The sequence below is a fragment of the Populus alba genome, chromosome 19 (genome assembly GCF_005239225.2).
Source record: "Populus alba chromosome 19, ASM523922v2, whole genome shotgun sequence".
In the NCBI taxonomy this organism is placed as follows: Eukaryota; Viridiplantae; Streptophyta; class Magnoliopsida; order Malpighiales; family Salicaceae; genus Populus; species Populus alba.
Genome location: NC_133302.1, coordinates 5,890,523 through 5,912,188, shown reverse-complemented (window position 1 = coordinate 5,912,188; position 21,666 = coordinate 5,890,523). Strand labels below are relative to the sequence as shown.

The 21,666-nt window shown below is 32.3% G+C and overlaps 2 protein-coding genes across 3 annotated transcripts in view; both read right to left on the bottom strand.

The window, feature by feature from the left end:
• The window catches only part of LOC118040074 (probable disease resistance protein At4g27220), a 30,359-nt gene that overhangs the window by 8,223 nt on the left and 470 nt on the right, over nucleotides 1–21,666 (bottom strand). The window contains exon 2 of one of the 2 annotated variants that reach the window (XM_035046938.2): nucleotides 17,932–21,531. The exons of the other annotated variant lie outside the window; for it this stretch is intronic. Within the exon in view, the coding sequence (XP_034902829.1) occupies nucleotides 18,256–21,525 (3,270 nt within the window). The 5' untranslated portion in view covers nucleotides 21,526–21,531 and the 3' untranslated portion in view covers nucleotides 17,932–18,255. Of the gene's footprint in view, nucleotides 1–17,931; nucleotides 21,532–21,666 lie in introns of those variants that run through there. 2 annotated transcript variants of the gene reach the window in all.
• Nucleotides 3,487–21,666, bottom strand: part of LOC140955117 (probable disease resistance protein At4g27220) — a 46,611-nt gene continuing 28,431 nt past the window's right edge. Inside the window, 6 exon segments of the mRNA XM_073406793.1 lie at nucleotides 3,487–6,642; nucleotides 6,644–6,949; nucleotides 7,104–7,224; nucleotides 7,395–7,505; nucleotides 7,622–7,708; nucleotides 7,857–7,943. Of these exon segments, the coding sequence (XP_073262894.1) occupies nucleotides 3,631–6,642; nucleotides 6,644–6,949; nucleotides 7,104–7,224; nucleotides 7,395–7,505; nucleotides 7,622–7,708; nucleotides 7,857–7,943 (3,724 nt within the window). The 3' untranslated portion in view covers nucleotides 3,487–3,630.

Genomic DNA, 21,666 nt, shown 5'->3' with positions numbered 1-21,666 from the left:
ATGTAGTAAGATGATTTGATTTAGTGAATATGTAATTTAAAATCAGATTCGGGTTAAGTTTTAATTTATACTTAGTTTTGGTTAAGTTTTAATTTATATTACTTTGATATTAATATGGTTAATCCCAAATAATTTTCCTACAATCCAATTTACTCATGTTAAAACTTAACCAAATCAAATCTAGGAAATATCTTTCCTTCTAAAAAAAAGTTTTGAAAATCCAGACTGATCCGCAACTCATAACTTGAGCCCTTTTCGAGATTTTAAGATCAGACCCCAGGCCAGTTCTGACTACTATAAGCTCAAGTGACTGACCCAATTAAAAATCATGTTTTCGACGTTTCACATTGGATCAAAGTAGGCTACCCTTTGTTCCTGAATGCTGAAAGTTTACTATTTTTTCACAGAGACGAAAGCAATTAGTAAAAGCAACTGAGCCAAGAAATATCCAACCAACTTGAGCACATCTGGAAGATTTAGTCTCTGTATTATTTCACTTCTCTGAATAATTTTTCAGGTTCCTTTTGCTGTTATATAAAAATTACTGTTTCTCATGAGTTAATATCCATTCTATGAAATTCTAGCGTTAGAGAGAGGTATAAGTTTACACTTTGTATACCATGAAGTATAACGCTAAGAGTTAAACATCTCCAAGCTGGATTTGTTTGATTTAAGAGCTGTGATGACCCTTGAAAGATTGCGCTATAAAACAATGTCCGGTCATCTTTACAACTTATTTTCACAATCCTTCGCCGGCCCGCTGAAGAACTCTTTGAAGCTCATCTGCCATCCCTTGTAAGAGAACTGGTTTTCGGATCATTCCATTCATTCCCATCTGCAGGCATCTCTCCCAAACATTATCCTCAGCACTGGAAGTCACAGCTATAATCAATGGCCAACTACGACTTCGGATCTTCCGGATTCGCGTTGCCACTTCGAACCCATCCATTTCTGGCATTTGAATATCTAAGACAACTAGTCTGAAAGAATTTTCAGCAGAGTTAAGAGCACTAAGGCATTCAAACCCGGATGAAACAGCGGTCACTTCACAACCTAACTTCTCAAGCAACTTCTTGGGCCCCGTTTGTTTGCAGGAAAGTGAATTCCTTTTGGAAAATGAATTCCGGGAAAAGTGAATTCCTGAAAAGTGAATTTCGGGAAAGTATTTTCCGATGTTTGGTAGTGTTATGGAAAACACTTTCCAGTGTTTGGTTGTGTTATGGAAAATGAATTGGAAAATAATTTATTAATAAATTAATTTTTTTTTTCAAATTTATCTAATATATATAAAATATTTAATCACTTACAATAAAAAAAATAAAATCTAAAATGTATAATGATGAATTTTTTTTTATTATATTCTATATTCATACATAGCTTATTTTATAAAATATAACTATATATATCATATCATATTATAAAGAAATAAACTTGTGAAATATTTTTTACTATTCTATGAAACCATTTATAATTTCATTACGTACGAAATACATTCGACAAAAACTATAGTTTTAATAATATTTTTAGCATGTAATAAAATTGGATAAAATATTAAGGTATAAAATTCACTCTAAACTATTTTTTTTTAATGTTAAAAAAATAGCACACATTAAAAAAAAAAAAAAAAGTCCCCGCAGGCAAGTGAACAGTGCACTAAAACTGCACTGTTCACTATTTTTTTAGTGAACAGTGTATGCAATACACTGTTCATGTTAATTGCACTGTATTGAACAGTGCAATTAACATGAACAGTTACGTAAAAACATGACAACGCAGCATTGGCCCACGTCAGGAAAGTGTTTTCCGAGAATTAAAAATGGAAAACACTTTCCTTATGTTAAACTTAACATTTTCCTTTGACTGGAATTACATTTCCTTTGACTCACTTTCCATGTATTGCCAAACATGGGAAAGTGAGGAAAATGGTTTCCAGGAAAGTGAATTCCTAGAAACAAACAAGGCCTTGGTAACGGTTCTGTTTAAAGCATCATCATCAGCAAGTATAACACGAAGGCCTCTGAACTGAGGAATGGAACTTGGTTGTTATGAGGAGAGTCCCGAGGCAAATGTGGCTCTTCCATAAGACGGTCGGATTTGAAACCGAAGAACCAGAGTCATGCTTTGTGCAAAACCCAGAGGGTTCAAAGATATCCAGATATTACCTTGCATCATCTGCAAATACACTTCTTCTTAATATAGTTTCATATAGTATAGTTCAAGCATCTTAAATCTGCTACAGGAAGATAAATTGGAAAAAGAAAACAAAGCTCTTTATTTCATGTATGCTTTCATAAAAGCCACAGCGCAAACAAAGGCATGATATAGCACCAAATCATTTATAACCTAACCCCCCCTAAAAAATAAAAATAAAAATTAAAAGCTTTTGAGTCCTATATGGAGGTGGCACCAACTGAAAAACAAATGAGATATGGATGAAGAGTCCATTTGGTATGACTTATAGAGAATCTTTTTTGACTTCGAGTCATAATTCTAAAGTTAATTGTCATGAATGACTTCTGACAAAAATAATTTAAGTTGGAAATATCTTTGGGAGGCATTGGCTGAGAACAATTTCTTTTAGAAATGGAGATGGTAAAAATTAGAATCAATAGGTTACAAGTTAGAAATTTCAACTTTTAACTTGATTGTAGAAATAAGTTTTTGATTCAAGAAAGTTATTTCAAACCAAACATATGGTTTTTCTTTGAGTAAAAAAAAAATAAAAACTTAGCTTTTTTTCATTATTATTTTCATTAACTATGATATTAATTTTTTAAAATTTGATTTATCACTAATACATATGGTTTACATTCATATTTTTTTTTTTAAGTTTATAATTTGTAGGAATTTAAGCAAAAAAATAGATGTTTTAGCTCTCATTAGCCTTGATAACATTGACATAGCTTTATATTTAAAATATTAGTGTTAAAATATTTTAATTTCATAATATTTTGATATTTTATTGAAGTTGAATTGTTTTAAGTTAAAAAATTATTTAATCTTTAACTATTTAAAAATATTTTAAATTTTAAAATTATATTTCATCACGTCTCTATGATCCCTGTTGTGTCAAAAACAAATTGCCTAAATTTTAGGCTTTAGCAGTTCCTTTTTTGAAATCCTCATTAGTGAAATTTCACGACTCCAACTGGGCCTTGACTTGTCTGTTTAATTTCTATTATTTTTATTCCATTTTAGCATTTTAGCATTTCATACTCATCAAAACCACTGGAACGAAATCAAGATCACGCCTATGCTACTTTCTAGTTTTAGTATTAAATTTAGTATTTAAAAAATGTGTTTATGAATATGGCAGTTTCAGGTTTAGAAACCAAAACTGCCATATTCATACTCTCTCTTAGACATTTAAAAAATGTGTGTAGAAGAATACTTTCACTGATGATTTATAATATTAGGTTACTTTAATGATAAATCAATATAGTATTTTATTTTTATTTTTTGGATTTTCGTCTTGGAGAAATTCAATAGGATGAAAATATAATATTAATCAAACTTCAAATTATAATTGTTTATCTATCGAGTTAAAAAAAAATGACAATTCAGTAGTCTTTAATGAAATAATAAAAATGAAAAATGTTATTTATATAATTGTAAGCATACTATATTATATTAGTTTACAAAGGGACGAAGGACATTCTTTGCGTTAGGATGCTCCCACTCCACTACGGACTCCCACCATTTTTTTGGATATGCGTTGATTTCTTTAAGAGAAGGGGGAGGAGATGGCTGGCCATTTTCAAGCAACGGAAGACAAATTGGCATCCTCTTCAGCTTCACACAATTTATTACATAAATATTTTTAAGAGAATTGCAAATCAGTTTTGCACTGCAAATGCTTTTCAGTTCTGGTAACCAAGACAATATCAGAGTTGTTAACTTTGGGAGAATGACTTCCGTGATGGAATTGGAGCTGCTGCTTTCTTCATCTGTTGTTCCTATTATCTCCTCCATTTTATGACACACACGAACTTCAATCACTTCCAGGTTTACGAGGTTTGGCAGCAACACAAGCGGGAACAGCTTCTTCATACTTTCACATCTATAACAAAAAAATTCTTTAAGACCAGAAAACATACCGTTACATGATGGCAATCGTGGTGGAGCAGAGCAGAACCAAGAAGATGAAACCAAGCTCTCCATGTTATGGCATTTCCGAATGCTGATGCGCTCCAGTTCAGTTGCATTCTCTAATGACAAAACATCACATAAACTTCTTGCATCGATGCATTGACAAATCAGTCCTTGAATGCCATTTAAGAACTTGACCTGAAAATCTCTATCTCCGTTGATACTCAAATTACCCAACCCAACTGTTTTACTTGGAAAATCTTCAATGTATTGCCCTAAATGTCTACCCACCTCTCCTACTAAAATCTTGCATGTGCTTAATGATAGGATCCCATCCCGAGATCTGAGATACTCCACGAAGTCAGATAAACCTTCGAAATGGCATTCCAAAGTTTCCAAATTTCTCAAGGATCCTACTTCCTTTCCTTTAACTGTTATCGCATCATCTTGCGACATAAACTTTTCTAGTACAAAGACTTGCAGGTGAGAAAGTTTTGGTAATATCCCACTAGGAAACTCCTTTTCACCACATCCATTCATTCTAAGATACCTCAGGTTGGTTAGGCATTCCATTCCTTGCGGCATCTTTTCAAGTCGAGTACGAGAGAGATCCAACCTCTTCAGTGCCCTGAGCTTCTTTAATGATGGAACATGACTTAAGTTGTCACACTTACGGAGCAATAACGCAGTGAGACTCTCCAAATCAGAAACAGAGTCTGGCAAGTTTTGAATACCTGTCCAAGACAGATCGAGGACCTTGAGCCCATGCAATTGCTTGAAAAATGAATCCGCAACAAATCGCAACATACGATTTTTACATAGCAATAGAGTTGATAGAAAGGGACACCTAGGTGAATAGCTGGAAGGAATTTCTTTGATCTTGTTTCTCATTAGTGAAACCATCATCAGATTCTCCGTCCACTGCTCTGCATCTGGCAACTCTTTTAATTGCGCACCTGCTTTAACCATGACTTGATATTCGTCTTTCAGTATATGGATGGCCATGTCCCTAATCAAGTCATGCATCTTGATACGTCTAGTATCATCATACTCCATTTTAGCACTTTCCAATAGGCAGACATATTCAAGTCTATTAAGCATCGTGTTGCCCTCATCAAATGCATCTCCCCTGCTCCTCTTTCCTTTAATAATTCCTTCATCGATCAAATAACCTATCAACTTCTGCCTTGCAATCATATCATCTTCACCAAATAATGCACAGTACAAGAGACTTCGTTGTAGTGCTAAATCACCTAACCGATCATAACTAAACCTCAATAACCTGAATACTTTCTCATCTATGTCCCTAAATTCTGATTCTCTCAATTTGTTCAATGTATTTCTCCACTCATATGGGTCGTCCACTCCCCTCAAGCTTCCTGCCACTGCAATAATTCCCAATGGCAAACCAGCACATTCCCCAGCAATATCTTTTGCAATTCCTTCCACTTCTGGTAAAAGTGCTATGTCACGTCCAAGTTTTTCCATGAACAAAGTCCAAGCTTCTCCCTCCGAAAGTAGCTTCACTTTGATTTTGTGGTGGCAAGCCATCCGATGACAAACCGTTTCTGATCTAGTTGTCATAATCAGCTTGCATCCTTTCAACAACACAGGAATTCCCACTTCATCAAGCTCAAAATTGTTCCACAAATCATCTAAAATGAGAATCCATTTTTGTTTCGTCTTTAATTCTTCTGACAATTTGGCAGCTCTATGCACATCATCATCTTCGTTTGCAAGGTCTAGATGAAGATGTTTAGCTATGAGATTCTGCAATCTAGTAATGCTAAAATCTTGAGACACAGTCACCCACCAAACATGATGACAAATATCTGGTGTTTGTAGAAGCTCATTATAGATATGTTTGAGTATTGTCGTTTTACCAATCCCCCCCATGCCATAAATGCCAATGGTCGGGACTTTATCATCCATTAACAAAGACCATATCTCCTTCGTTTTCTCTTCAAATGCTTGACCCACTGGCTTTGTGGAGCTAGTAGGTAATGGAACTCCTCTAGTCTTGTTGTATTTCAGACTTTCAGAAGATTTTGCTCCTGCGCCAGCCTCCTCCATTGGTTCTGTCCTCACTCTAACCATGTCCAGTGCATCATGCCTATTTACATCATTGTTTACTGATGGAGCACAAGGTTGATCATAACATCTTCCAATGTCAAGACAAAATTGGGATGAATCTCCTCGAGGCTCCAGAAGCTGCACTTGCTCTGTTCTTGGAATAGTCTCAAATGCATCATGCTGAAAAGATCCTTCACCAGTGTTTTCCATGTCATTTTCTGCTTGTAAATGCGACTGAATTCTCTCTTCTCCGGGACCTTGTTCCACGCCTTGAACTCCCACTGGTTCTGTCCTCGTTCTGCTCTCGAGTGCCTCTTCGGAAACTCTATCTTCTTGTGCTCTCATTCCCGTCATGCTTACTTCGTCGTTTCCTGCTATTGCTTGTGAAGAAATCCTCTCTTCCCCTACTCCCGGTTCTACAACCTGAACTTCTCTTTGTACCCTTCCAATGCCTCCTCCCAAATTTTCAATCTCATTGTTTTTGTTCTTGTGGACAAGTTGAAATTCCACAGTCATTAACATTGACTGCAGTTGCTGTGATTTTTTGTCTTTTGTTGCCACCACACATTGCTAGAAAGGCTGCTTCTTGAACTTCTTTAGTCACCCCACGACAAATGGCAACACCACGCCTTTCTTCTCCTGCTAAATGCCATTTGATCCTTGTAATGGCTGTTTTAATGGCAAATGTATGTGGACAAAACTTACACTTCAGTACTTTTTTGATTAATGATCCAACCATTTCATCCCTCTTTTCAACATAATTCCAAAACCGATCATTTGATTCAACCTATAGAAAAAACAAAGGGGGGGGTCAAAATATAGAATAAAAATCACATCTGGATGGATGAGAAACTACTTCAGTGCTATTACCTTATTTTGCTATTAAAATTGACAGTCAGTTTATTGGAAAAAGACGACGATAATTCAGTTAGAATTCTTACTTGTTGAGTATTTAAACCCCTAATTTGACTTTGCAAGGAAGTGTCAAGGCCAGGATTTGAGGCATTTGACCTAGCAGTTTGATTTTGCAATTCTTGGACTTGGACGTTATCCATCTGTGACCTGTATAAAAATGAAGTGATCATATTATAAAACCAAAAATCAAAGGTGTTATTATAAAACCATTCAATATTTGGTAGTCTCTCTTAAACAGTCAAAATCAATGGTGTATCTAATTATCAAAAAGGTTTTAATACCGTGTTAGAACACAACAGCTAGAAGTCAATCAGTACCTCGTAGAGTTGCCAGAGTTTCGACGCAGGAAGTTCTCTTGTTGCATATTGTCTATGTCAGGAATTACAGCAGCTTGATCGACTTGTCCTTGATTAGAAGGAAATTGAATCCTGAATCAAAAACCATTCGTAAGCAATATGAAGCATTACATACTTATGATTATCTTGTTTGGTTTATGTTCAAGCTATGATGTTACGGAAAATACTAAAAATAAAAAATTGGATACCGGGGAGCAGGAAAAGAAGGTCCAGGTTGATTGAAGCCACCATGTTGAGAAGTGGTTGCGTTCGGTGTCATATTGGAGTACTGAAGCCTGAATAATATTCAAATAGTTAAACTTAGAACTGTTATTCTCACAAAAAAGAGAGATAGAGAGCTCAAAAAGACTTGAAAGATCCTCGTCAATTTTGGTCAAGTTCATTGTTTTCATGATTAAAAAAGTGTATATTCGAGGTTAATACCTTTGATTCATTGGAGGTTGAGGTCCAGGTAGCATCGCAGGCACTTGATTCCTCATTGGTAACTGATAATTAGTCAATTGTTGGTCCCTGAATTAGCAACACTTGTTAGTAATTTCTTTATACATATGCATAATTCTTTGCTATTAATCCACTAAGTATTTGATATCATTTTAGCTTACCTCAAAGGATTGGCACGTTGAGGATCACATAAATTAGGATTAGGCTGATCCCTATATTCAAACATAATGAATTCATTGATAAGTACAACAACAAGAGGAAGAAGAAGAAGTTAAATAATGATTGAAAAACTTTTTTTTTTTTCAGAAAATACTAAATATGAAAAATTGGATACCAGGGAGCAGGAGAAGAAGGTCCAGATTGATTGAATTCACCATGTTGTGATGTGGTTGCGTTCGGTGTCATATAGCGATGTCCCGTCTGAGGTTGATGAATAAAGGAATAATGATGCCTAATTCAATGGACATTGTAGCAAATTGGAGTAAGCATGAGTACTCACCAAGATTTCAGGAAATGAAGTTGGAAACGGAGTTGTTTGTTGAATACTATTGTTGATCACAAGGTTCTGTCCACCTTGATCATTGCATAATATGGAGCTTTGGTTGACTGGAACCTCCGGTGCCGGCCTGCTTCCATGGAATAATATATTAGGATAAACTGAAGAATAACTAAATTGCAAGCAATCATCTTCTGATAAAAGATGCTTAAAAATGACGTCCGAGAGAAGCTGATTCCATGTCATGTTGTCATCCTCCTCCATAAAAGATGGTGGGAACCCTTCCATCTGACCAAAAGTACAAGATGATTAGTACATACTGGGTACACACGTTACGTAAGTCAAAATAAAAGAAAAACAAATAAATGGTGAAAAGCATATTTTAATGGCAGTCCCATTAATTGGAAAAGAAAAGGGTGAATCTAAGAAAAGAAAAGCCTTTTTTATTATTTTTAATACTAATATATCAAAAAATATTAATTTAATATTTTTTTTTCAAAATAAACAGATTTTAAAAAAACAAATTATATTTTGATTGCGGGCATAACAATCCTGGCAGTACCGTTGCCGTTTTTTTGTTTACACATTCTCTGGAGTGTCGATTCCACATTGAAGCAAATTAAAAGAATAAAAGCAAATATTAAATGATTTAATAAAAGTGACTAATGAAAAAAGTGCTTAAATTCTACAAACAGCTGATAGATAGTCGGAATCCCTTGAACACATTTGATATTTTAATTATTCTTATTTTGTTTATTGAAAGGTAATTACCGATCAAGTTAATTCATTTAATCATTGTAAGAAAAAAAAAAGCTGAAAAATACTGAATAAAAATGAATGGCAGTCCCATTAATTGGAAAAGAAAAGGGTGAATAAAAAATAAGGAGTTAAAAACACTACTTTACCTACCCAATTATGAAGCTTAGAAGAAGATGCCTAGAAAATGTAAACACATGAATATGAGAAACAATAATATACTTTTCTTTTTAAAATATTTTTTATTTAAAAAAATTAATATAATATTTTTTTTATTATTTTTTAAAATTTATTTTTAATAAAAAAATAATAATTTAAAAAGAAAAAAAAATCAAAGTTTTTGAAAAGCATGTGCTCTAACAATAACAGATTAAATATGTGATTAAAGGTTTTCAGTCGATGCCATTACATGCAGTCAAAGACTCCATCCTTACTTTTAATAAACAAAACCTACACTCGATAATATGTCCTAGTTTTTTTGGCCAGTGTTTTTCCGTGGTGGGATTAATTTTTTTAAAATATAAAAATAAAATGTTAAGAGTGAAGAAAGTTTGTTGGCGATATTATTAATCCTGGTCAGCCAGTCAGGGGAGTTAATATTAAAATCTTCTAATTTAACTTTTTATGTAATTTAAATTTTTAATTAAAATATATGGGAATTAACTTAGTTTAAATCGATCAATATCCAAAATACAAGTTAGAAAACTAGAAAAACATGGCTTCGCTTTTAAAAAAAACTTCTAGACAACAACTTTTTTTAAAAAAAAATATTGAAACAATAACAGATTTGATCGATCCTGGTCCCTCGCGACCTGGGTCATGGATTCTATTGGGTTTAGTAATTTTTTATAAGTTTTAAATTATCTTTATTTAATAATATCATAACATATATATATATATATATATATATATATATATATATATATATTTGCTAATTCGGCCCAAATATGAAATAGACAAAAAAAAATTAAAATGATAAAAAAAAGAAAAGAAAAAAAAAATAGAAAAGGCAAAACACTATGATTTACTATTGTAGTCCATAATGAAATGAGTGGGTGAATAATGATTCTCTTATACCTTTTAGTGTTTTTTTAATTAATAAACAAAAAAATATCCCACTAAACTTGAAAACTAGTATAATTTGAATTATTTTAACAAAATTATAAATCACGTTAATTTTATAAAAAAAATAGAATAAAAATAAATAAATTAAAGCTGAATTATAACCAGCCTATTATAAATAAAAAAAAAAACAAATTTAAAAAAACAAAACAAAAAAGGCAAAACACCTTGAATTACGTACTATTGTAATTTACAATGAAATAGGTGTGGATATATAGTGATTCTCCCACGTCTCTTAGCTTTTCTTTTAATGAAAATTAATAACCGTATAATATCTTTCTTGTGGATGCTCTATCGTTGCTAAATTAAAACATCTTTTTTTTTTTATCTACAACTATGTGAAACTTTTTTAAAATAAAAATATTTAAAAAGATAATATTAAAAAAAACATTGTTATTTTAGTTTTTTATTTTTAATAAATACCATCATAATATGATGTGGTTTTGTTTTTTACTCAAGTTATTCAGTTAATATGTGAGTCAGTTGACTAAACTTTGAAATACGTTTCTTAACTATTTGTAAGCTTCCTATTTATTCCTAGTAATCAAAATATTTTTTTTATTTTTAATATTAATATATTAAAAAATATTAATTTAATATTTTTTTTAAAATAATCAGATTTTTTAATAAAAATAACTCTGAGTACAAAAACAAATTATGTTTAGATTGCGGGCATAAGCATAACAATCTTGACAGTACCGTTGTTGTTCGGACTTTGAGAATGATAAAACAAAAGAGTTAGAATAAATTTAAAATAAAAAATTATTTTTTAAAAAATACTTTTACAATACAAAAACAAACTAATAATAAAATAGATTTTTATACACTTATCAAAATCCAGGAACGCAACAATCAGGCATTAGCTTCAAGCAACCAGAGGGAGCTTCACTGCAGTAGAAAACTTCAACATAGCTTGATTTGCTATCCAATCTGCACACCAGTTGGATAGCAATTTCTTTTCATAACATTTACCTTTGTAAAAACTTTCTACTTATTTTTAGTTTTAATATCAAATTCAGTCTCGAATATTTATCTTCAAAATTTTAATATAAAATTTGACGGTCAAAATTTCACTTATTTTTAATCAATTAAATTGAACAAAATCTTGTTAAGTCAAACATCAACTCTACATTGAATTGTTTTTTCTTCTTAGACCACAAGAGCTCCATAACAAGTTTATTGAAATAAATTATCAAATAAAATTAAAAACAAAAATGCTTTATAAAAAAAAACCAGAGAGACATCTACCTTGTTTTCTCTATTGGTACATGGTAAGAGTCTGAGCATATTTATTTATTTATTTATTTATTTTTATTTTAATAATAGTCCTGTTATTTCTACCGTCAAGAAATCAAGAACTACTCTAAAAGATTCTAAAGTCCATATTTAGATAATTTCGGTTGATTGAAGCCACCATGTTGTGAAGTGGTTGCGTTCGGTGTCATATAGCCATGTCCCGGCTGAGGTTGATGAATAAAGGAATTATGATGCCTTGATGGAGTTTGAGCCCAATTTTATATAAAACTTAATGATAAAAAAATATCATAAAAAATGTCTAAATCTCCCAATTGTTGTCTGTTTGTTTAACAGTAAACAATTTGAAGATGCTCGAGATCGATACACTAAACATAAAACTTTTTGCATAATACAAACACTTGCTAATTCAATGCACATTGTAGCAAATTGGAGCACTCACCATTGTTTCAGGAAAGGACGTTGGAAACGGAGTTGTTTGTTGAATACTATCGTTGATCACATTGTTCTGTCCACCTTGATCATTGCATGATATGTAGCTTTGGCTGACTGGAACCTCTGGTGGCGGCCTGCTTCCATGGACAGTGACGACATTATATTGTTTTTTGGGAATAATAGGATAAACTGAAGAATAACTAAACTGCAAGCAATCATCTTCTGATAAAATATGCTTAAGAATGACGTACGAGAGAAGCTCAAGCTCCGACAGTAGTGATTGAAAATCGAACTGATTCGATGTAAAGTTGACATCATCCTCCATAGAAGATGGTAGGAACCCTTCCATCTGACCACAAGTATAAGATGATAAGTACGTACAGAGGTTTAAAAAGAACAGAAAGCACAGATCAGAAAAGAACATATATATGACTTTCTTGTTTGTTAAAGAAATTCGGATGAAAAATATGAAATATAAATGTTGTTGTTAATGATTTAATCCTTTGTCTTTTAAGATAAATTATCATACTCAAATTCTTTATATGACACGAGATCCTAAAACTCTAGAATGATAGATAGAAAGACGCAGGATAACTGATGAAGAGAGCAGGGGAAGGAAGGTAGAAGAGCTGATTGTTTTGACGGGGTGAACAAAAACCTCTTTCAACTCCTATTTATTCATAATTTGGGGAGCAAAACAAATGCAAGATTCATTGTTTACTGTTAAACAAACCTCTTTCAACTCCTATTTGTTCTTTTTTAATTATTCTTATTTTGTTTATTAAAGGTAATTACCGATCAAGTTAATTCATTGAATCATTGTAAGAAACAAAAGTTGAAAAATATTGAATAAAAATAAATGGCAGTCCCATTAATTGGAAAAGAAAAGGGTGAATCTAAAATAAGTAGTTAAAAACAGCAAAGAATCTTGAAAAGACGAAAACAATGAATTCAACGTTTAGGGTTAATTTAATCAGTATGAACACCATAGGGCATGGATTATAAAATCTGAGAAAAAGATCTATCTATTTATCATGGATTACTTTAAAGATTCAGACAAGATGAATGACAAATAATTTACCTGGATTCAAGATGTTCTTCAAGTGCTAGCTGGTTTGCTTGAGCAGTGATCAGCCAAAAGAAAAGGAAGAGAAATCACAGATCACAGAAGAATATATGGTTTAGAAAAATAATAAAGTTGCAGCATACATAAATCTAGTTCGCACTGATCATGAGATGGGGAAAGGAAAATAGGGAATTGTAAAATGAGATGAGATGTGCAAGAGAATGTTACAGTCGCTATCTCTTTTACATAATATTATTTATTAGTAAGGTCGCCTCAATAATAATTAATTAACGTATTGTTTGATATATTATAAGATATATAAAGTTGACGTGTGGACCTGCCTCAATGTTGAAATTTTCGAAGAAGCTGCCAAGAAAATGTAAACACATGAAATTTTCTAAAAAGAATAGCATATTTCTGCATGCTGTAAATTTTTTAAAAATATATTTTTTATTTAAAAATACATTAAAATAATTTGTTTAATTTTTTTTTATCAACACGTCAAAATAATTTAAAAATATTAAAAAATTAAAAATATTTAAAAAATACGTTGTAACTCTAAAGATAAACCAGTGCTAAGTGTGCAAATGGGAGTGAGGCTCCAAATCTAATTACGTAGCAATTACTAATTGGGATAAAAAGAAATTAAAGACAAATTAAAGGTTTTGAGTCAACGCCATTACCAATATTCGTTTGCAGGTGTGTTTGGTAGTTCTTATGCTTCTGCCTTTGAGTGTGTACATTAGAGCAGAGTGATTTTACTTAACCATGAAATTTTTGTGAGACAAATTATAATGAATGTTTTTCTATTTTACCAATATACCCAAGGTGTTTATAACAGAGTGATGCTACATGCTGAGGTGGATATTAGCAACAGAGGAAAGCATACAAAAGTAACCAAAAAAAGAAAAGAAATTATTTGATAGCAAGGACGAAAGCATATCCTGGTGGCCTCCCTCGGAACACAACACTGCACATCCTTAAATGAAAATATTGCATCAGACCTCATCCTCAGTTAACATGAACCCATTCTGTATTTTATTAGTTTTTATTTTCAAATCCAAGTACAGTAATTGATTGCCAACAATCACTTTGTACAGGAAACAGACTTTGTACGGGAAACAGACTTTGTACGCAAATGATTATCCCTATTAAGGCTCCGTTTGTTTGCAGGAAAGTGAATTCCTTTTGGAAAGTGAATTTCGGGAAAAATGAATTCCTGGAAAGTGAATTCCGGGAAAGTATTTTCCGATGTTTGGTAGTGTTATGGAAAATGAATTGGAAAACACTTTCCAGTGTTTAGTTATGTCATGGAAAATGAGCTGGAAAATAACTTATTAATATTTTATTTTTCTCAAGTTTATTAAAATAATGAGGAACAAATCTTACAAATTAAAAAGTTGGATGAGAATGGAAATTGAAAAAAAATATATAATTTCATAAATTATCTCAAATAAAACAAATAATAATCAAAATAATAGGGATCAAATCTAAAAAATTAAAAAAAAATGAAAAATGAAGAAATTAAAATAATAATAATCAACATTTCATAAATTATTTCAAATAAAATATGTAACAATCAAAAGAATGAGGATCAAATTTGATAAATAAAAAATTTCAATATAAAAATGATAAGAAAAAAGCAAATAGCAATTATAAAAATAAGAACCAAAAGTTAATATAAAAATAAAATTTTAAGAGATGAAATTGAAAAAATAAATATTCAAAACAAAATATATATAACAATCAAAAGTTTGAGGATCAAATTTGATATAATCAGCAAATAATGACATTTCTAAATTTTTCACAACTTCCGGAAAGTGTTTTCCCCTCAAATTTTTCAGGAAAACACTTTCATGAAAACCAAGCCAAATTTTCCTTTTACTGGAAAGTGTTTTCCATTGACCAACTTTCCTACTGGCAAACAAACACAAGAAAGTTTGGAAAGTGCTTTCCCGGAAACCACTTTCCGGAAAACAAACACAGTTAAAAGGAAAACACTTTCCTGAAAACCAAGTCAATTTTTTTTTGACTAAAATTGACTGGAAAGTGTTTTCCGTTGACCGGAAAGTGTTTTCCGTTGACTAGAAAGTGTTTTCCGTTGACGAACTTTCCTAATGACAAACAAACACAAGAAAGTTTGGAAAATGGTTTTCCGGAAACTACTTTCTGGGAAACAAACAAGGCCTAAGAAAATTCAACGACAACAACAATATACTAAAGAGCAATATTACAGTAAAGAAATCAAATCAATACAGATAAATAATTGATCTTATAATCAAAGAATTAGTCCATTTAATAGAAAAAACATTATTGAATCCATAAACTACATAATTCCCTTTTCTTTTTGGTTCTTCTCTGGTGCCTTTCCCACACGAAATACTCTTTTCAAATTAGGCAGCAATTTGGGTACCCATCACTGTATTCATGGCCATTCCTTTCCTTGCGTGTCTCCTTCTTCCTTTTTCTTTCTCTGGTGCAATTCCCACACGTCTTCTTTATGCCAAATACCCCTCTTTTCAAAGGAGGCAGCCCCACTTTTCAACCTCTTTTTTCATCATGTCTCCATGATCCCGTTGTGTCAAAAACAAATTACCTAAATTTTAGGCTTTAGGAGTTCCTTTTTCGAAATCCTCATCAGAAATAAATTTGTGGCCCTTCAAGATATCTTTCCAACGCGTCAAGAATCACAGTAATTCAATATGTGAGTGGAAAGTTATGATTAAAATACTAAGTGTGAATAGTATACATTAATATACTTTTCATGTGAACAATACAAAGAATTAACTGTTTACTTAAAAAATAATGATTTTTTTTTTTAAAACACTAATTTAGAGTAAATTAAATTCACTGATGTGAATAATATTTTTTTTTCCTAAAAAAGTAGTATAGAGTGAATTAAATTCACCTGCATTATAATATCAATTTTATACCTGATAATATTTTATCTAATTTTATTACGTACTCAAAAAATTATGGAAATTGTAGTTCTTGTCAGAAGTATTTCGTATATAATGGAATTGTAGATGGTTTCATGAAATAATAAAAAATATTTTATATAAAATATGATTTATTTCATTATATAATAGCAATAGTTAAATCCACAATATTTAAATTAAAAAAATCATCAATATTAATATATATTTTTTAAAATTATTTTACAACCTCAATTTCAAAATCATTCTTAACCAAACACATTAAACTATTTTTTTTTCAACCTCAATTTCAACTACAGTTTTAACCAAACATTTATTTTTTTTAAACCAATCTCAACTAAAAATACTTTTTATAAAATAATTTTTTTCAAACCACAATCAAAAATATCTATCGCAATACCAAAAACACTAAAAATATATAAACTAGCCCAACAAATCATACCCAGAGAAGCAAAAGCCAGAAACAAGCTACCTCGATTCTTGCTCCACCAGGGTAAGAAATGCAGCATGCCCACTTGGAATTATACAGCGTCCAAATTCCATGGCAAATAATTGGTTGGAATTGTTTTCTGAGGGGTCATTTCAAAATCTGAAAATAAAAACAGAAAATAGATCCAGCAAATGATTCCAAATATCTTCTAAAAAGAACGATGAAATATGTTTTTTTATTTACCGTAAAGAAAGATATTAATGAAATTTTTTTTAAAAAAATCAATTTAAAAAATATATAACAAGTCAAAATCTATACTTAAAATCTTTCTCGTATTAAATTTTTAATTGAATCAAATAAAATATTAATTTAATAAAACATAGTTAAGTTTTTAATAGTTGAATATTTAGTATAACGGTGACGTACTAAACTATTAAATCTTAACATAAAAAGGAATTTTTTTTATTATATACCCACGAATCGATACAAAATCTATAGGTTTTTATAAAATGAATTCCTGAACCTAGTCGAAGAACTGTGGCAAAAAAAGTTTAAGGATTCCAACCTAACACATGAATGGGGTGGTTATATTTTTGTCTTGTACACTTGAGATTATTTTTTCTCGGTATCATTTTTACAAAAAAAAACTATTATTATTATTATATGAAATCAACAAAAATTCTCTCACCAATCATTCATGGAAAATTCAACTTTTTTATATATAAAAAGGATTTTTAATCAAAGAGGTTGAATTTTTAAGTTGGTGGTGAATTGACTTCTAATAATTCCAGGGTAAATAATAATTCCAGCATTCGATTGATTAATTAATTACACTTTATTAATTATTTTTTAGATCTTATTAGCTTTAATAACATTGAACTAGTTTTATATTTAAAATATTAATGTTAAAATATTTTAATTTTATAATATTTTGATATTTTATTGAAGTTGAATTATTTTAAATTAAAAATTATTTAATCTTAACCATTTAAAAATATTTTAAATTTTAAAATTATATTTCATCACACGTTTCCATGATCCTCGTTGTGTCAAAAACAAATTGCCTAAATTTTAGCTTTAGCAGTTCCTTTTTGAAATCCTCATTGGTGAAATTTCACGACTCATTATTTCTATTATTTTTATTCCATTTTAGCATTTCGTACTCATCAAAAACCACTGGAACGCAATCAAGCTTTAGCTTCAAACAACCAGAGGGAGATTTTAAAAATTTTAAAAATCACGCCTATACTACTTTCTAGTTTTAGTATTAAAATTAGTATTTTAAAAAATGTGTTTCTACTTTCAGGTGTAGAAACCAAAACTGTCATATTCATATACTCTCTCTTAGACATTTTAAAAATGTGTGTAGAAGAATATTTCACTGATGATTTATAATATTAGGTTACGTTAATGATAAATCAATATAGTATTTTTTTTATTTTTTGGATTTTCATCTTGGAGAAATTCAATAGGATGAAAATATAATATTAATCAAACTTCAAATTATAATTGTTTATCTATCGAGTTAAAAACAAATGACAATTCAGTAGTCTTTAATGAAATAAAAAAAAATAAAAAATGTTATTTATGTAATTATAAGCATGCTATATTATATTAATTTAGAAAGGGACGAAGGACATCCTTTGCGTTAGGATGCTCCCACTCCACTACTGACTCCCACCCTTCTACATATTAATTATTTCGAGAAAAAAAAGTCCTTTGGACATTCTTTGCATTAGGATAGAATTGATAAATGATGCAACAAAGAAGTATTCTAACAACGAGAGGATTAAAAAAAACGAAAGGTACAATTCAATTGAGAGAGATGATGCTTACCCTCTATTCTATATTATATTATATTATATTAAGGGCAGAGTAGTCTTCTCCTATGCAAAGTGTACAAAGCGACTAAGGACATCCTTTGCGTTAGGCTGCTCCCACTCCACTACTGTCTCCCACCATTTTTTTGGATGTATCTGAATACTTCTAAGAGAAGAGGGAGGAGATGGCTGGCCATTTTCAAGCAACGGAAGACAAATTGGCATCCTCTTCAGCTTCTTACAAAACATTAACTTAATATCTTCAAGAGAATTGCAAATCAGTTTTGCACTGCAAATGCTTTTCAGTTCTGGTAAGCCAACCAATTCCAGAGTTATTAACTTTGGGAGAATGACTTCCGTGATGGAATTGGAGGTGCCGCTTTCTTCATCTGTTGTTCCTATTATCTCCTCCATTTTCTTACAGGAACTCACTTCAATCCTTCTCAGGTTTACGAGGTTTGGCAGCAACACAAGCGGGAACAGCTTCTTCATACTTTTACAGTCATTACAAAAAAAGTCTTTAAGACCAGAAAACATACCGTTACATGATGGCAATCGTGGTGGAGCAGAGCAGAACCAAGAAGATGAAACCAAGCTCTCCATGTTATGGCATTCCCAAATGTTGATGCGCTCCAGTTCAGTTGCATTCTCTAATGACAAAACATCACATAAACTTCTTGCATCGATGCATTGACAAACCAGTCCTTGAAAGCCATTAAAGAGCTTGACCTGAAAATCTTTATCTCCGTTGATACTCAAATTACCCAACCCAACTGTTTTACTTGGAAAACTTTCCATGAATTTCACTATATATCTAAACACCTCTCCTACTAAAATCTTGCATGTGCTTAATGATAGGATCCCATCCCGAGATCTGAGATACTCCACGAAGTCAGAAAAACCTTCGAAATGGCATTCCAAAGTTTCCAAATTTCTCAAGGATCCTACTTCCTTTCCTTTAACTGTTATAGGAGCATCATCTTCATCTTGCGGCATAACATCTTCTAGTACAAAGACTTGCAGGTGAGAGAGTTTTGGTAATATCCCACTAGGAAACTCCTTTTCACCACATCCATTCATTCTAAGATACATCAGGTTGGTTAGGCATTCCATTCCTTGCGGCATCTTTTCAAGAGTAGTATGAGAGAGATTCAACCTCTTCAGTGCCGTGAGCTTCTTTAATGATGGAACATATCTTAACTTCTGACAATCATTGAGCAATAACACAGTGAGACTCACCAAATCAGAGACAGAGTCTGGCAAGTTTTGAATACCTGTCCAAGACAGATCGAGGACCTTGAGCCCATGCAATTGCTTGAAAAATGAATCCGCAATAAATCGCAACCAACGACTGCTACATAGCAATAGTGTTGATAGATTGGGACACCTGGGTGAATAGCTGGAAGGAATTTCTTCGATCTCGTTTTGCATTAGTGAAACTATCGTCAGATTCTCCGTCCACTGCTCTGCATCTGGCAACTCTTTTAATTGCGCACCTGCTTTAACCATGACTTGATATTCGTCTTGCAGTATTTGGATGGCCATGTCCCTAATCAAGTCATGCATCTTGACACGTCTAATATCAACATAACCCATTTGAGCACTTTCCAATAGGCAGACATATTCAAGTCTATTAAGCATCGTGTGGCCCTCGTCAAATGCATCTTTCCTGCTCCTCATTCCTTTAATTATTCCGACATCGATCAAATAACCTATCAGCTGCTCCCTCTTAATCTTATGATCTTCAGGAAATAATGCACAGTACAAGAGACATTTTTGGAGTGCTGAATCACCTAGCCGTTCATAACTAAACTTCAATAACTTGAATAATTTCTTGTCCCTAAATTCTGATGCACTCAATTTCTTCAATGTACTTCTCCACTCATGTAGATCATCCACTCCCATCAAGCTTCCTGCAATTGTAATAATTCCCAATGGCAAACCAGCACATTCCCTTGCAATATCTTTCGCAATTCCTTCCACTTCTGATGAAAGTGCTATGTCACGTCCAAGTTTCTCAATGAACAAAGTCCAAGCCTCTCCCTCAGAAAGTGGCTTCACCTTGATTTTGTGGTGGCAAGCCATCCGATGACAAACCGTTTCTGATCGAGTTGTCATAATCAGATTGCATCCTTTCAACGGGATAGGAATTCCCACTTCGTCAAGCTCAAAATTGTTCCACAAATCATCTAAAATGAGAATCCATTTTTGTTTCTTCATTAGTTCTTCTGACAATTTAGCAGCTCTATGCAGATCATCATCTTCGCTTGAAAGGTTTAGCTTAAGACATTTAGCAATAAGATTCTGCAATCTATTAATGCTGAAATCTTGAGATACAATCACCCACCAAACATGATTACAAATATCTTTTCTTTGTAGAAGCTCATTATGGACATGTTTTAGTATTGTTGTTTTACCAACTCCTCCCATTCCATAAATGCCAATGGTTGAGACTTCATCATCCATTACCAAAGACCATATCACCTTCTTATTCTCTTCAAATGCTCGACCCACTGGCTTTATAGAGCTAGTAGGTAATGGAACTCCTCTAGTCTCACTTGTGTTGTATTTCAGACTTTCAGAAGATCTAGCTCCAGCGTCAGGCCGCATTGATCTTCGACTATTCTCCACATCCTCCTCCACTGGTTCTGTCCTCACTCTAACCATGTTCTGCACATCATACATAATGACATCATTGTTTACTGATGGAGCAAATAGGTGGTCATAATATCTTCCATGATCAAGACACAATGGATCTGTTGGTTGGGATGAATCTCCTCGAGGCTCATCAGCTTGATTAATTGATGGCCTCTCACAAGAGCTACCTCTCTCCAGATGCTGCACTTGTTCTGTTCTCGGTATAGTTTCAGATCCATCATGCAGACGCTCCACATCCTCATCTTCCTGCATTAAATACGTAGAGATTTCATTCAGCTGTTGCTCCTTTGAAAGGGCAGAGTGCATCTGAACCCAAGTAGCATCAGCAAATTGATCCACTAAATCTGTTCCTTGTGTTGCTTCTCCTCTATTCTCATGAGCATCCACACTTCTGTCAACATGCTGAAAAGATCCTTCACCAGTGTATTCCATGCTTGAACTTGCTATGCTTTTATGTCTTTTGTTGCCACCATTCATAGCTAGGAAGGCTGCTTCTTGAACTTCTTTAGGCACCTGACCACAAATGCCAACACCATGCCCTCTCTCCCCCGAAAAATGCCATTTGATCCTCGAAATGGAAGTATCCTTGGAAAATAAATGCCCACAAAACTTACACTTCATGCTTCCATCATTCATATCTTCAACATGATTCCAAAACGGATCATTTGGTCTAACCATTTTGTCCTATACATAAAAAGGGTCAAAATATTGAATAAAAATTAATGGAAGTACATTAATTTTAAAAGGAAGGTTGAAACTAAAATAATAAGTTACAAACAGCAAAGAAACTATGAAGAAAAAACAATGAATTCAAGGTTA